Here is a 12,925-nt window from a genome sequence, read left to right on the forward strand (position 1 = left end):
TTGCAGGTGAGGTGGTTTCCAGGTAATACATTTCATTATAACCGGGTAATTCCTACAGAAAATGAAGAAAAGTCTTACTGTAAGAAAAAATCTTAAATAATACATAATATTTAGTGTGATATTATCTTTAATAATTGATTGTTTCGTCAGAAAATAGTGTTATTTATTCAAACTGTCAATTCAAACTAGGGTTCAGTTGAGGGTTAACAACCCCACTCGTGGGAACTTAATCCAGCCATGGGTGTAATACTATGTCATACCTTGAGATCATATAAGATATACAATATAATTATCAATTTTCAAGATAAAACTACGACATTTATTTTCAGTTATAACTTTCAAAAAGCAAAACCACAACAAAATCCACACTGGTTTTTAAAATGACCAATAAAGATTATTATACTACACATGTACGCTGTTACAAAATAGGTTTTACTGTATTTACACATCAGGATCAGTTCAACGACGGAAAAGCGTTTGGCTCCCTCTTGTGGTCTTTAAATTTAAGGAGCAAGAAATGTATGCTTTTAAATTGGACTACATTTCCCATAATGCAGTACACACCGAGAACTTCAAAGACAATCGAAAATAAGGCCGGTGACACATCAATTGTGAGACAACAGTTGTTATATCTAACTTAATGCCCCCAAAATGTAAATTTTTGCTCTTTTTCTTGTCATTAATTTAGCTTATATTTTATCCATTACATTTTATACAACAATGTAGAAAATAAAGGAAACTAAAGTGGGGTGTTTTTGATTTATATACATTTTTTTAAAGTTAATTTTAAAACCTTTTTTCATAAAAACGTATCATACGTTTTTTGTTTTATACTGTAATATTTAGATTAATTTAAGAAACCAGAAAAGATAGGTTTGGATCCAGAAAAGTTGCATCAATTTATGCTGTTTGCTTAACAATATGCCTACTGCGAATCGTGACGTATTTATGAGAGCCTGAGAGTACAAATATCCGAGGAGCACTTGAAGGCAGCACATCGGCAGGTTCAGTCGGGCGCAGCTGACGGTCGAATTCGGTGCTGCGATAAGTGACAGCGAATATGTAAGTTTAATATTATTACTTCAGTATTTTATCATCATGTTATATTTGTTACAAAGCGGTGCTGAAAATGTTGTTGTGTATCAGGTGTAAACAATATGTTTATCTCTTTTGCGATCTTTTTTTTTTTGAAGAGATTACTTTCGGTTTCTGTATTTAGACGTTATTCTTTCGACTACTGCCTTTAAAAGTTATTATAATAGATTAAATGTCATTCCCAGGTGAAGTGAAGAGTTTTAAGAGTCACAGTGAGTCTTTTCAGCTGTGGGGAAGTGTTTTTAAGTTTATTATTTATGCGTAATCAGTTTGGAAACAGGCGAGAGAAAAAAACTTTAAGTGCGCAAAAGCAAAGCTAAACAAAACACATGAACAACCACAGGAAGAAGGAGGCCTATAAAAACATCGGTGCTGTTTTCTGTCATAGCACAGGCCAGAGTGTGACAGCTGCTGTCTTCAGTCACTCGAGAAATGTTGTTTCATCATCAGTCTTTATATGTTTTCTGGCAGCCTGGAGTCCAGCATGGAGAGCCCTTCAGAGGCAGCAGCAGCTGACTCCTCAGCAGCATGTACCTACTCCCAGGTGGTCTTCACCGACATCCCTCACTCTTACCCACCTTCAACCCCCGTCACCTGCCGCTACAGCCACACTGCAGTCTACCAGCCCAACAGCAGGGACTGGGTGGGCATCTTCAAGGTGAGGAAACCATGTTAAATCTATTGTAGTTTTTGTGTAGTGGTTTTAAGAATCTTACCACAGATGAGTTTCTAACTTTCACTTTGCAGGTGGGATGGAGCACAACGAAGGACTATCACACCTTTGTGTGGGCGGAGCCTTGTCAGGATGTGGCAGGACAACAGTCAGTGACTATGCAAGCTGTTTTTAAGGGTAAGGAATAGTTTTGGTTTCACTGCAGGTTGAAAATGTTCAGTCATGTTTGTAATGTACACTCAATATGTACCGTCAAAACACACTGAACACTCTGGTCTTCTTATGTGTAAACAGTTTAAGCACAAATCTGATCTGCTGACAGACAAAGTCAAATCTATTATGCAAACCACAGTCAGATTTTGTTTTTGGTTCAGGTGATCTATTTTTGGCAGATGAAGAAGATCTTTTAGACCAATAATATAAACTATATATTTTTTTAGAGCTTTACAATTCGTGTTCAGTACATCTGTGCATTTTTTTTTTTAAAGTCACAGAAGTAAGAGCACAGATGTAAATAATAACATTAAAGGTTACATATAAGTAGGATAGAGCCATAGTTAACCTGTTTTTTTCTGCAACAAGTTTAAGAGTCTGAACTTGGACTTGGGAGTCCAAACTTGCAAGGATGTGAGGACACAGACTCGTAAATTTAGAAACAGCGTTCTTGCTGATAGAAGCTGACTCTGATCATTACATTTCAGTACACCCTGTCATCCTTTCTGTGGTGTTGTAAAATGAATTTTATAAGTCTTTGAATTTGGACAGGACTGTGACTGATACATTTCACAAGCCCATTAAAACAAAATATATGCAAGAACACATTGATATTTGCAGTGAGAAAGGTCTATTGATACACTTCCACAACCTGAGTAGACTCTTAATAGGTATTTTATTAAAATCAGATCAGACTTTCTCTCGATAAAAAAAGTTAATAGTTTATTTGCCAAAAACAAATCACCAGATTAAACAACAATGAATATTACCTTTAGATGCAACCCTGTAGGTTTTATCTCTAGCAGTCTGTTCTGGTCTTTTTCCTGTCAGAGTACTACCTGCCGAAGGACGAGATCGAGTTCTACCAGTTCTGCTACGTCGACAGCTCTGGCCAGGTGCGAGGAGCGAGCACTCCCTTCTGTTTCAAAACCCCAGAAGAGCAAAGCACGGACAGCAGCCAGGAGGACGACTTCCTCATTATTACAACACAGGTACCAGACGCAATGTAATGAGAGAATTGGCACAAAAGCCAGTGACTGTGTCTTGTATCTGATGTGTAAACAACTGGACACTAAATGACTGTGTGAATATAATGATTAAGTAAAGAAGCAATAGCAGTTTTTAGAATTCAGATGATTGCTTGATTTTAAGAGCCATTTCCATTTTTCTGCTACTTTATACTTCTATTACAATTCACAGGCAGAAATTTAACTTTTTACTCGACAATATTATGATAACTTCAGTAACAAGTGACTTTGCAGATTCAGATTAATAATACAAAATATAAATCAACAAATACATTATGATGTGTTATTATGATGTATAAGAGGGAATTTACAACATACCCATATAAATAAATGAAGTAAGCAGAATGAAGCCTGCCTTTACCAGCTGCAACATTAAAGTGATGCATTAGTCTAATGATTATGTCATTCCAATAATCCAATATTATATCCAATATATAATATACAATCCACTAATATAATATACATATTATTTTGAAATGGGCCATTCTTCATGATGAGTACTTTAACTAAATTTTATGACAATAATTTTGTACTTTTTTATTTTACCACACATTTCTACCCTTGAGTATTGCTACTTTTAGTTTGGTAAAAGGTCTGTGTGTGGCCTCTCACCACTGATGGAAACAGACCTCTGTCTCTCAAAAGTAAATAAAGTTTGTGTTGACTTATGTGTTTTGTTGAACCCTGGAACAGGTGGAACAGAGCAACCGTCAGAAGGCTGAACTGCAGAAAGAGTTGGATCAGATGAGGGAGGAAAATGAAAGCTTAAAGAGTGCTCTACAGAAGGAACAAGAGCAAGCTGCCATCCTGAAGGTCTGCTTATCTAATTTACACCGGTGTCTGTACGATAGTGAACACATTTGCTCATTGCGCAATAGATAAAATAGGTAAATAGGAATTGAACTTTGATATTTGATGCAGTTTCATTGATTTGTTCAGGGGCAGAATGAGCAGAAAGAGAGAGAAAGGAGTCAGGTGGTCAGAGACCTGGATCAAATCAAGGAAGAAAATGGAAACTTAAAAAGCACCTTACAGCAGCAACTTCAGGAAATGGACAATTTAAAGGTTTGTTTTCAGTCCACATGTGAAATCTAAACTCAGCACTTCATTATTAGTGTGAAACCTAACTGAAAATAATGTTACTACCAGGAGGAGATGTTGGTCCAAGCGACAAAGCAGCTGGAGATTCAGCAACAGAAGGAAACTGAGCTGAGAAAACTGAGTCAGAGCTTGAGTGTCGATAGAGCATCAAGTCAAAATGAGGTAAAGATCATTTTAACCTGCTGTTAAAGATAAAAATCTTCTGTCAATCTCCTCCCGTAATAATTCTTGTTTTACATATTTCCAGACACACGCTCAGGAGAAATACGATCGAGCTGTGATGAAGATAAACCAGCAGAAAGAGGAGCACAAGGAGCTGAAAGAGAAGATTGACATTCAGAGCGAGGAGATTTCCAAGTGAGTCGAGTCTGAGCTTTTCTGTTTTTTTATCATAAATATGGAGGAGAACTTTTAGAACCTGTTGCATAATGATTTTGTGTGTTTTAGGCTGAAAACCAAACTCAGAGAAGGAGAACGGGAACTGGTCAAAACAAAAGACAGCATCCAGATTCTGGAGGTAAATCTGCTCTGTAGTTTTAAAGGATCAGGTTGGAGTTATTTTGTGTTTTCTTATTGTTACCAAAGCTTGTGACAGTCCTTCCCTAACCTGTCTGTAGCTTTCAGAAGTGACTGTTTATATTTCTTGTTTAAAGGTCACAGAGCTCCGTTAAAAGAAACAAATTGAGCAATAGATGCAAAACAATCCCACAGAGATACAAAAAAAAAACACTAAGAGACACAAAACAGCTACAGAGAGACTCAAAACAACACAGAGATGCAAAACTCTCTCAAAGAGATGCAAAACAACTACAAAGAGACACAAAACATCTACAAAGAGAGACATAACAGCCACAAATAGACTCAAAATGACTGCAAAGAGATGAAAAATGACTGTAAAAAGTCTAAACAACCGCAAAGAGATACAAAACTGAAGTGAAGTGATGCAAAACAACTCCAAAGACACACAACATTTGGGACCAGATCACATTCAGGTGTGAGTTTTACCTTTGGCAGGTTGATCTTCAGAGCAGCAAGAAGGAGAATGACAGGCTCTCTGCGGAGCTGCAAAGGCTGCAAGGCGTCGCACACAACATGGACGAAGTGAGGCAAGAGAACCAGGACTTATACAGGAGGCTGTCGCAGCAGGAGACACCGCAGGACACCGCAGGACAAGATGATGATCTGAAGGTGGGAAGAAATTTTCATAAAAGAGGCTGATATTCTCTTTAAACAAAAAAAATAAACTGTCAATTAATGAATCACACAAGGCAGCACAGCTAAATGAAATGTCCTCTTCAGGTGCTGTGTCAGACTCTTGCCAGACAACTACAGGACGCTGAGGGAAAGTTGGAGTCTGAGAAGGAGGAGTCCAGAAACGCCAAGAGACGAGCCGAGTATCTGGAGAGCGAGCAGGAGCAAATCAAGAAGCAGCTGGAGACTTTGTGCTCAATAAGCGATCAGGAGCAACGGAAAAGTAGCAAATATGAGGTAAAGTCTGGGTATACTATACGGCCGAAAGTATGTGGACAAGTTGTTTGCTTTTGGTCTGGGACTCATCAACAGATGGGTTTTAGGTGCAAAGCTGCTCTAGAGCTGCACGCAAAACCAGGTCCATAAAGAAATGGTTTTCTCAGGTCGGTGTGTGAAACAACTTGCCTGCCACCAAAACACCTTTGGGATGAACTGGAATGCAGGCTGAGAGCCAAATCTTATCAGTAGGCATCAGTGTCGGGCCTCACAAGTGCTCTTGTGTCTGAATGGGAGCAAATCCCTGATGGAGGCTGTTACAGCAGTAGATTAACGCCCAGGTGTCCACCTACTTTTGGCCATATATTCTATAAATATAACCATAAAGTCAGATTTGTCTTCTATGTGTTAAAATAAGAACTTGTTTTCCTGCACAATTTATCAGCTGCAGCTCAGAGAGGCTCTGGAAGCGATCGCAGAAAAAGAGAGCATCATCGAGAAGCAGGAACACATGATGAGGCTTGAGATACATGAGAAAGAAGAGCTCGCCAGAGAAAACGAGGTAAATTTACACACACACCTTCTTTCCTCAGCAAATGTTCAGATTCAAATGATCACCTTGTGATTTTGCCACGCTTGTTCATTCTGTCAGAAACTGGTGAATGATCTGGAGGGCCTGCGCAGAGTTTACTCTGACCTCCACTCAGCGCCCCCCACCGACTCGCCACACATGCAGCCTGATGTCACCTCGCCAGCTGATGACACTTCACTCGTCCCCGTCTGGCAGCAGGACACACCGGATCAGTCCGACGACCTGTATCAGCCCATAGGTGAGAAACAGACTGATATAAACACTCACATGCAAAGGTGGAACTACTTTCACACTACAGACACACGCCAATCTGAACGTCAATCTTCTCTTTCAACTCCTTGCGCTCCTCTTTCAGCAGGTTTATCTTCATCACAGCTCGGTCGTATTTCTCCTGAGCGTGTGTCTGTAGTGAGCAGAAAAAGACAATTTTCTTACAGTTTAAAGGGCCGGTTCACTCAAATCAGAGCTTTTCTTACCTGAGATTTATAGATATCTGGGACATGTCGTTTCCCATTTAGCTGAGATAATACCTACACCTCTGCAGAGACAGACAGGACTAGACATTAGATCAATTTTACTGTAGATACTCTCAAACAATATAAATGCGTCAACCACCAAAGATACTGTTTAAACAGAAGTAGCTATTACTTTAACATCTGTGGGTGAATTTGATGTTACCCTACTAGACATGAACATGAACAAGTTATTCCCAAAAAGAAAGCAGCGTTTTATACATTTTTCTATTCTAAATAGAGCTGAAACAATTAGTCGATTGACAGAAAATTAATCTGCAAGTATTTTCATATGTAATCTTTTTAAGCATAAAAGCTGAAAATTCTCAGGTTCCAGCTTCTCAAATTTGAATATTTGCTTTTTTTTCTGTCTTTTATATTTAACTTGATGTCTTTGGGTTTTGGACTTGGTAATAATCGATTAATCAAGAAAATAAACAGATGAGTAAATAATTAAAGTAATCATTAATTTGAGAATAAAACATGAACAATAATTGTTTTAATTATCTGGTATTAACAGATCTGTCTTTCCTTGCAGGGATTGCAGAACAAGTGGAAGAGGTGAGTAAAATATTAGCTCTAGAGGAGTTTTAGCAGTAAAACACTGAGTGGTTTTCAGAGAAGTTTTAGTATAGTAAGGAGAATGACCTCACCTGTCCTATCAGTCATATGATACCTAAGCAAAACATGTTGTGCATGTCATCTATTCAGATTCTGTCACTGTAATCAGTCATACACACACTCAGTGAATGCCTTAATATCAAACAGATAAAAGCGAGTCATTCACCTTTACTCACAAACTGAAGAATGATAACTGTTTATCGAATGTCAGGGAGCTGCAGAGGTCTGTGAGGATGGTTGAGTAGATCCTCAATGACTGCAGTACGGAAACAGCTGGGCATCTCTCTGTTTTCTATCTGATGATGATTATGTATTACATTTATAATACATAAAGAATACATTTTTGACATTTACCGGGCTGCAAATAAACACGAATAAGTCTGGCATTGATTTATTTGCAGTCACTTGTCACTTTGGTGCTAAATTCTCTGAGGGGCCGCATCTACCAACAGCAGAATTTTGTTTCTTATTTCCTATTATTTCATCTTCAGGTCGATGTTCATTTCCAATCTTAATTATTCACTCAAATAAAATGTAAACTGTAAGGATTGTTTTTAAGCCTCCTTGCAGTTTATATGGCAGATCTGGGGTCAGTTTATGCCTCTGATTGGCTATTTGGGATGCTGCTGTGGAAAAAAAAAACTCTTGGAGAGCCTGATCAACCACAACCAGTGAACATTATATTAAAATACTATAGCATTTCCATCATTACTGGCAAGAAGACGAGGAGGGTGAGGGGGGCAGCTGAGAGTGACTGGGATGTTTACTGCTTATTTTCGAAGCCGACTTAAAACATAATCCTCTCCCTATTTTGTTACCAGTTGTAATGTGACGTGTCTATTTCTGTCCACAGCAGTCGCTGGTGTGTTGTCACTGCCAGGAGAGATTCCCTGGCATCACCCAAAACGAACTAGAGCTGCATGAGCAGAGTCACAGAGTGTGTCCGTTCTGTACGATGATCTGCGACTACATGGAGCAGTCCATCTTCGAAGATCACGTCTACAGCCACGAGGTGTGAGAGCTGCACTGGGCCAAAAATGGGGTTGAATGCGAAAGTCCTACAAGTTAGGTGGTCTTATTTAAAGGACTACAGTGATGTTTTTGCATGTTTATACTCATTTACTGCAAATTACACTTCACTTTAATGCTGCTTTAATTTTGACAATTCCTTTTCAAATCTCTAGTGCAATACTAAATTTCAGGAGTTATTTTAACGTGAACTTTGAAATGCTGACCTTCTGACAGAGATGTGAAACCTGCCTGAGTTATATAATCCACCACACTGAACATTAGGTCCTCATTTATTTAGGCCGGTATGATCCCTCCAGAGTTTCTGTACTGATCCCCAAAAAATACAAAACCCTAATTTTCATTTAACAAGGGAGGCCAAACTTTAAAAATGTAGTTTAAACCCAAGTAGACAAATTTTACCTAAATAAAAACTGGCAAAAGTCAAATAAATTCACATATTAAGTAAGTGTTCGCAAATTTTCTTTCTATTAAATCACTTAACAATCCACTTGGTGTGTGTGTGTGTGTGTGTGTGTGTGCGTGTGCGACTGTTGACAACAATTTAATAAAAAGATGCAAGAAGAAATCTGGTAGTGCTTTAACAGACTTCAGCTTATGGCTGGTAGCTCTCTAAAGGATGTGAAGAGACTAAATATATAGGCCAGATTCTGATTTAAATCAGGAATAATCTGATTAATGAATAAGTAGTACCAGTCTTTGACACAGAAATGGATAGTGCAAACATAAAAGCAGGTATGAAACTCACTGTTTCAAGTTAAACAAGGTTCACATCTATGAAGGCTCATTTTACTGTGGCACTGAAATTAATGACCCTAGTAAGCAGCTGCCTGGAGGGTAGAAAAACATAAAACCTAAAAGTTTTGAAAATTATTAGTTGTAAATGGGCAAAAGCATGCTTAAAAAAAATGATGTGGTCCTTTAAGTAAATAAATATATAATTTAAAATAAAGCACAGCACGGGATATATTAACCACAACTATTACAGTTTAGCTTTGCACTTATCTCTAAGAGGACAGTCTTATCTATTGTAATCAGATCTACTGATTCAAGTGTTTATTTAATCTGTATGTGTCAGGATGAATTGTCGATGTTGTTGAAGAGAGTGAGCAAGGTAACAAGTGAATTCATGTCAATGATCAGATCAACTGTTCAGTGTATGTAAACAGTCCTGGTGATAAAATAATAAAGATGGGTTCAACTGATACAACACCGATGTTGTCTTTTCTTCAAAGTTTATGTTTATACATGAAAAATGAAACAGTTACATGTTATGTGCATTGAGAATTATCATTAAAGACCCGTTAACCATGACTACAAGACAAGATCTTACACTCAATTTCATTTGCAGTGTAATGGAAATCAAGCTGCTTCCAGCCACTCTGTAATAATGCAAGTGCACTCGTTGCATAGAGGTTACTGAGGGAAGTTTTCCCTCCTCGTGTCCAGAAAATTATCTCACAGAGAGTTCACCCTCCCTGCCAGCTCCAGTGAACCAGCCAACTCCATCACATGCTCCTTCCCACCAGGCACATTTTGTTTACCAACATGTCTTTAAAACTGTCAGCAGCTCGTGGTCCAGGTCCGTCCCACTTTTTTTCTTTTTTTTTCTTACGGTGTCATCTGATTGGCTTCCTCTGGTGTGACATCACGGGATGTGAGCTCAGAGAAGAGAGCAGGCAGCCAGTACTGCGCTTCTCCAGCTGCTTGAGAGTCCAACCAAGCCAGGCCTTCTTTTAGCAAGTGATCCTGGAAATAAGAGAGTAAGGGTTTTTCCTGGATACACAGGAGTAAGGGTTTTCCCTGGATATACGAGTGTAAGGGGTTTTTCTACAGGGTTCAGCCTTTTAAGACTTCTTTAACACCACATAGAAAGTAAATTAACACTTGTTTTAATCAATTATATCATCCAAAGTGTAAAAGTATGATGGAAAAGGTGATATGGCCTTGAATTATTTATCATATCAAATTTTTCGGTGCATTCCAACTGTATATTACAATAATTCTCTCTGCTACTGACTCTGTTAATCATTTATTCTATAACGACCTATACTGACCTATAATTAACTGATGTGCACTTACCAGGACATGACAAGCCCGCTCCTTCTCCCATTTAAGGCTGTCCTTGATCTCACTCACTGTGACGTATCCCTTTTTCTACAAATAAAAACATGGGAAAATAAGGCCCAGGTTCAAAAATCCTTTCAAAGGTTAACTCAGGAACTATGTCTCACCTCGGCCAGCTGTAGAACTACAGTATGGTCCATGTTGAGCTCTGCTGGTACTGATTGCACCAAGTAGGAACCACCGACAGGAATCATCCCAAAACCATTCCCCATCACCTTCAGTTTCTTTATGGCTCTGACCAAGTCGTCTCTGAGAAGCACATAGTTCATCATTTAAATTAATATACATCTCAGACCAGACACACAGGTGTTTAATTATCCAAATATGATGCTTAGATCAATAAGGAAACCTAGATGCCGAAAAACTTGAATCATAAAACTTATATAATAAGATATTTGATTAGTGATACTTACTGACTCACATCCTGAGCGTATTTACCTCTTCCTTTCAGTACTCTCTGATGGAGTTCATCCAAAGTGATAAGCCCTAAAAGAAAAAGGCTGGTACAGTGATTTCACAGCCAGAACACAGCTGGTGTTCATCACCTCTAAACACAGTTGATCACTCAGTTTTAATTGACAAATTACAGACCTCCATTTCTGTGTTTCAGGGCCAGGCACACTTCAATGATCTGTACACCAAGCTCATAATAGAAGTCACCAACTCCGAGCATCTCTGACCAAAAACCTTTTCCAGCTGTGGGGAAAAAAAGACAAATTATCATGTTCAACTTTAGAACCCATGACCATAAAACATGATTTAAACAAACTTCTTCCAGGGTGGTCTTTGTATTTTTGACTGATTATACACAGAATGATTCTCACAGGCAAGTGGGTCAACTCCGATGGTGGCACACATTTCCTGAAACTGAACCCTGAACTGTGAGTTCTTTCGGATTTCCTGTTTGTGCTTGCTGGCAAACTCCTCCAGGTTCGATTTGAAGGTCTCCAACTGCTTGGACATCTGGCAGAAAAACAAACAATTCAGTCAATGATTTTCATCAGCAATGCAGAGCAGAGGAATGTTTAATACACACTATAAATATATGGCAACTCCAGATTTGTAACCTAAAGCAGGGACAGTATAAAAAATATGTTTTATTGATTGTGTAAAGATGTACACTAGTTTTTCACACTGGCTAAGAACATTGTTGGTTTTTATTTATTAATGATTTATACCCAACAGGCAAACTAGTTTAATACAGCCATTAATTTATCTTTTGTTTAGCTACAACAAATTGATTAATTGGCCATTAAGAAATTTTTCAAGCAAATATGCCAAACATTTGATAGTTCCAGATCATCCAATGTGGGAATTGTTTGTTGTGGGAAAATGTAATATTTTGGGTATTTGGACTGTTAGTTGAACGAAATAGGACATTTAATGATTTTACCCGCGATCTCAGATGGTGTGACAGGCATTTTTCACTATTTTCTGATGTTTTTTCAGACCAAATAATTGATAAAGTATTTAGCAGATTAATCAGCACTGAAAATAACCATTAGATGCAGCCCAGCTTTTATCAATAAGTACAAATAAACACAAATCCGTGTATTGAGAAAAATTTAACTTTATTAAAGCAACTAAACAAAGGAACGTCGACTCTATTATACCAACAGTGAATAAATAAGTGAACTATTGATCCATTTCACATTTACATTATCGTTTCATGGGTAAAAATCAAGCATTTTTAAAAATCAATCTCTACGTTATTGGCTATAATAGTCTTATGAAATGTGTTTTCTGTTGACTCACCTGGACAATCTGGTCCTCTGCAAGAACAGTTCCTCTCTCCTTATATTTGGCCTGAATAGAAAAAGAAGAAAAATCCCAGGTGAGATAGGAAAACGTCTGTAAAATAAAATCAGTTAATGTAAAAACACATTATGTTAAGTAACAACTTTACCTCTGCTAGCTTCTTTTTGGCAATAGCTCCGGCTCCAACACCTCTCCGATGCATTTCGGCTGCTGTCCGGTCACAAAATGTAAAAGTTAAATCTAAACTACGTTAGTGTTTATCGCAGAATAATGTAAAGTAAATAAAACTATAGCGTTAGCGTTACAACTAGCTAGCTACAAGGATGTTTGTTATTGTAGTGACTGTAGTTCACCGACATTCACGGTTCTCCCCTCAACACGAAGTTCTCAACTAAACATTACATATCACAGTAACTGTCTACTGTCATAGTAAACTCGATAAAGGCTGAAAAATACAAGTTTTCGGGAATATTTCAGGACATTTAAAGCTAATTCCGTACAAGTGTTTCCATTTTGATTGGTAGGGAATAGTCCACTTCCTGATCGGGGAAGTCAACAGTGAACATTGAACTGTTTATTTTATAGCGCCCCCTGGTGTTATGGCGAATATAGCATAGAAACTCTTTTTATTCAGGCTTGCAAATATGTTTTTGAAATTTTTGCATCTGTATAAAAACTCACTGGAAATCATCCGAGCAGCACTAAACAA

At 38.0% G+C, this 12,925-nt stretch overlaps 2 protein-coding genes across 3 annotated transcripts; one reads left to right on the forward strand and one right to left on the reverse strand.

The window, feature by feature from the left end:
• Positions 1–912: 912 nt before the first annotated feature.
• calcoco2 (calcium binding and coiled-coil domain 2) lies at positions 913–9,543 on the forward strand. 2 transcript variants are annotated; one of them, XM_056366079.1, is made up of 15 exons: positions 913–1,062; positions 1,567–1,753; positions 1,843–1,945; positions 2,813–2,973; positions 3,703–3,822; positions 3,949–4,074; positions 4,159–4,272; positions 4,358–4,467; positions 4,558–4,627; positions 5,125–5,298; positions 5,410–5,598; positions 6,023–6,139; positions 6,230–6,407; positions 7,220–7,242; positions 8,156–9,543. In XM_056366079.1, the coding sequence occupies exons 2-15, from the start codon at positions 1,580–1,582 to the stop codon at positions 8,318–8,320; spliced, it is 1,824 nt and encodes a 607-aa protein (XP_056222054.1). In that variant the 5' UTR covers positions 913–1,062; positions 1,567–1,579; the 3' UTR covers positions 8,321–9,543. The 2 variants fall into 2 exon arrangements, with proteins under 2 accessions (XP_056222054.1, XP_056222055.1); XM_056366080.1 differs by having other exon boundaries at positions 8,159–9,543.
• Positions 9,544–9,549: 6 nt separating this feature from the next.
• On the reverse strand, positions 9,550–12,761 carry snf8 (SNF8 subunit of ESCRT-II). Its single transcript, XM_056366081.1, has 8 exons — positions 12,365–12,761; positions 12,214–12,264; positions 11,283–11,421; positions 11,050–11,154; positions 10,872–10,944; positions 10,566–10,707; positions 10,414–10,488; positions 9,550–10,080 (listed from the first exon to the last, which is right to left on the reverse strand). The coding sequence occupies exons 1-8, from the start codon at positions 12,416–12,418 to the stop codon at positions 9,943–9,945; spliced, it is 777 nt and encodes a 258-aa protein (XP_056222056.1). The 5' UTR covers positions 12,419–12,761; the 3' UTR covers positions 9,550–9,942.
• Between the last annotated feature and the right edge of the window lie 164 nt (positions 12,762–12,925).

Source organism: Seriola aureovittata, chromosome 21 (assembly GCF_021018895.1).
Source record: "Seriola aureovittata isolate HTS-2021-v1 ecotype China chromosome 21, ASM2101889v1, whole genome shotgun sequence".
NCBI classification, from domain to species: domain Eukaryota; kingdom Metazoa; phylum Chordata; class Actinopteri; order Carangiformes; family Carangidae; genus Seriola; species Seriola aureovittata.

What these genes read in the sequence shown, in the direction of transcription:
- snf8 (XM_056366081.1), bottom strand. Translation starts at nt 12,418, where the DNA reads ATGCATCGGAGAGGTGTTGGAGCCGGAGCTATTGCCAAAAAGAAGCTA. An exon ending in CAGAGGACCAGATTGTCCAG is followed by an intron (nt 11,422 to 12,213) that starts GTGAGTCAACAG and finishes TTTTTCTGCCAG; the next exon opens with ATGTCCAAGCAGTTGGAGAC. An exon ending in CGGAGTTGACCCACTTGCCT is followed by an intron (nt 11,155 to 11,282) that starts GTGAGAATCATT and finishes TTTTCCCCACAG; the next exon opens with CTGGAAAAGGTTTTTGGTCA.
- calcoco2 (XM_056366079.1), top strand. Translation starts at nt 1,580, where the DNA reads ATGGAGAGCCCTTCAGAGGCAGCAGCAGCTGACTCCTCAGCAGCATGT. An exon ending in TCCTCATTATTACAACACAG is followed by an intron (nt 2,974 to 3,702) that starts GTACCAGACGCA and finishes ACCCTGGAACAG; the next exon opens with GTGGAACAGAGCAACCGTCA. An exon ending in GACAAGATGATGATCTGAAG is followed by an intron (nt 5,299 to 5,409) that starts GTGGGAAGAAAT and finishes TGTCCTCTTCAG; the next exon opens with GTGCTGTGTCAGACTCTTGC.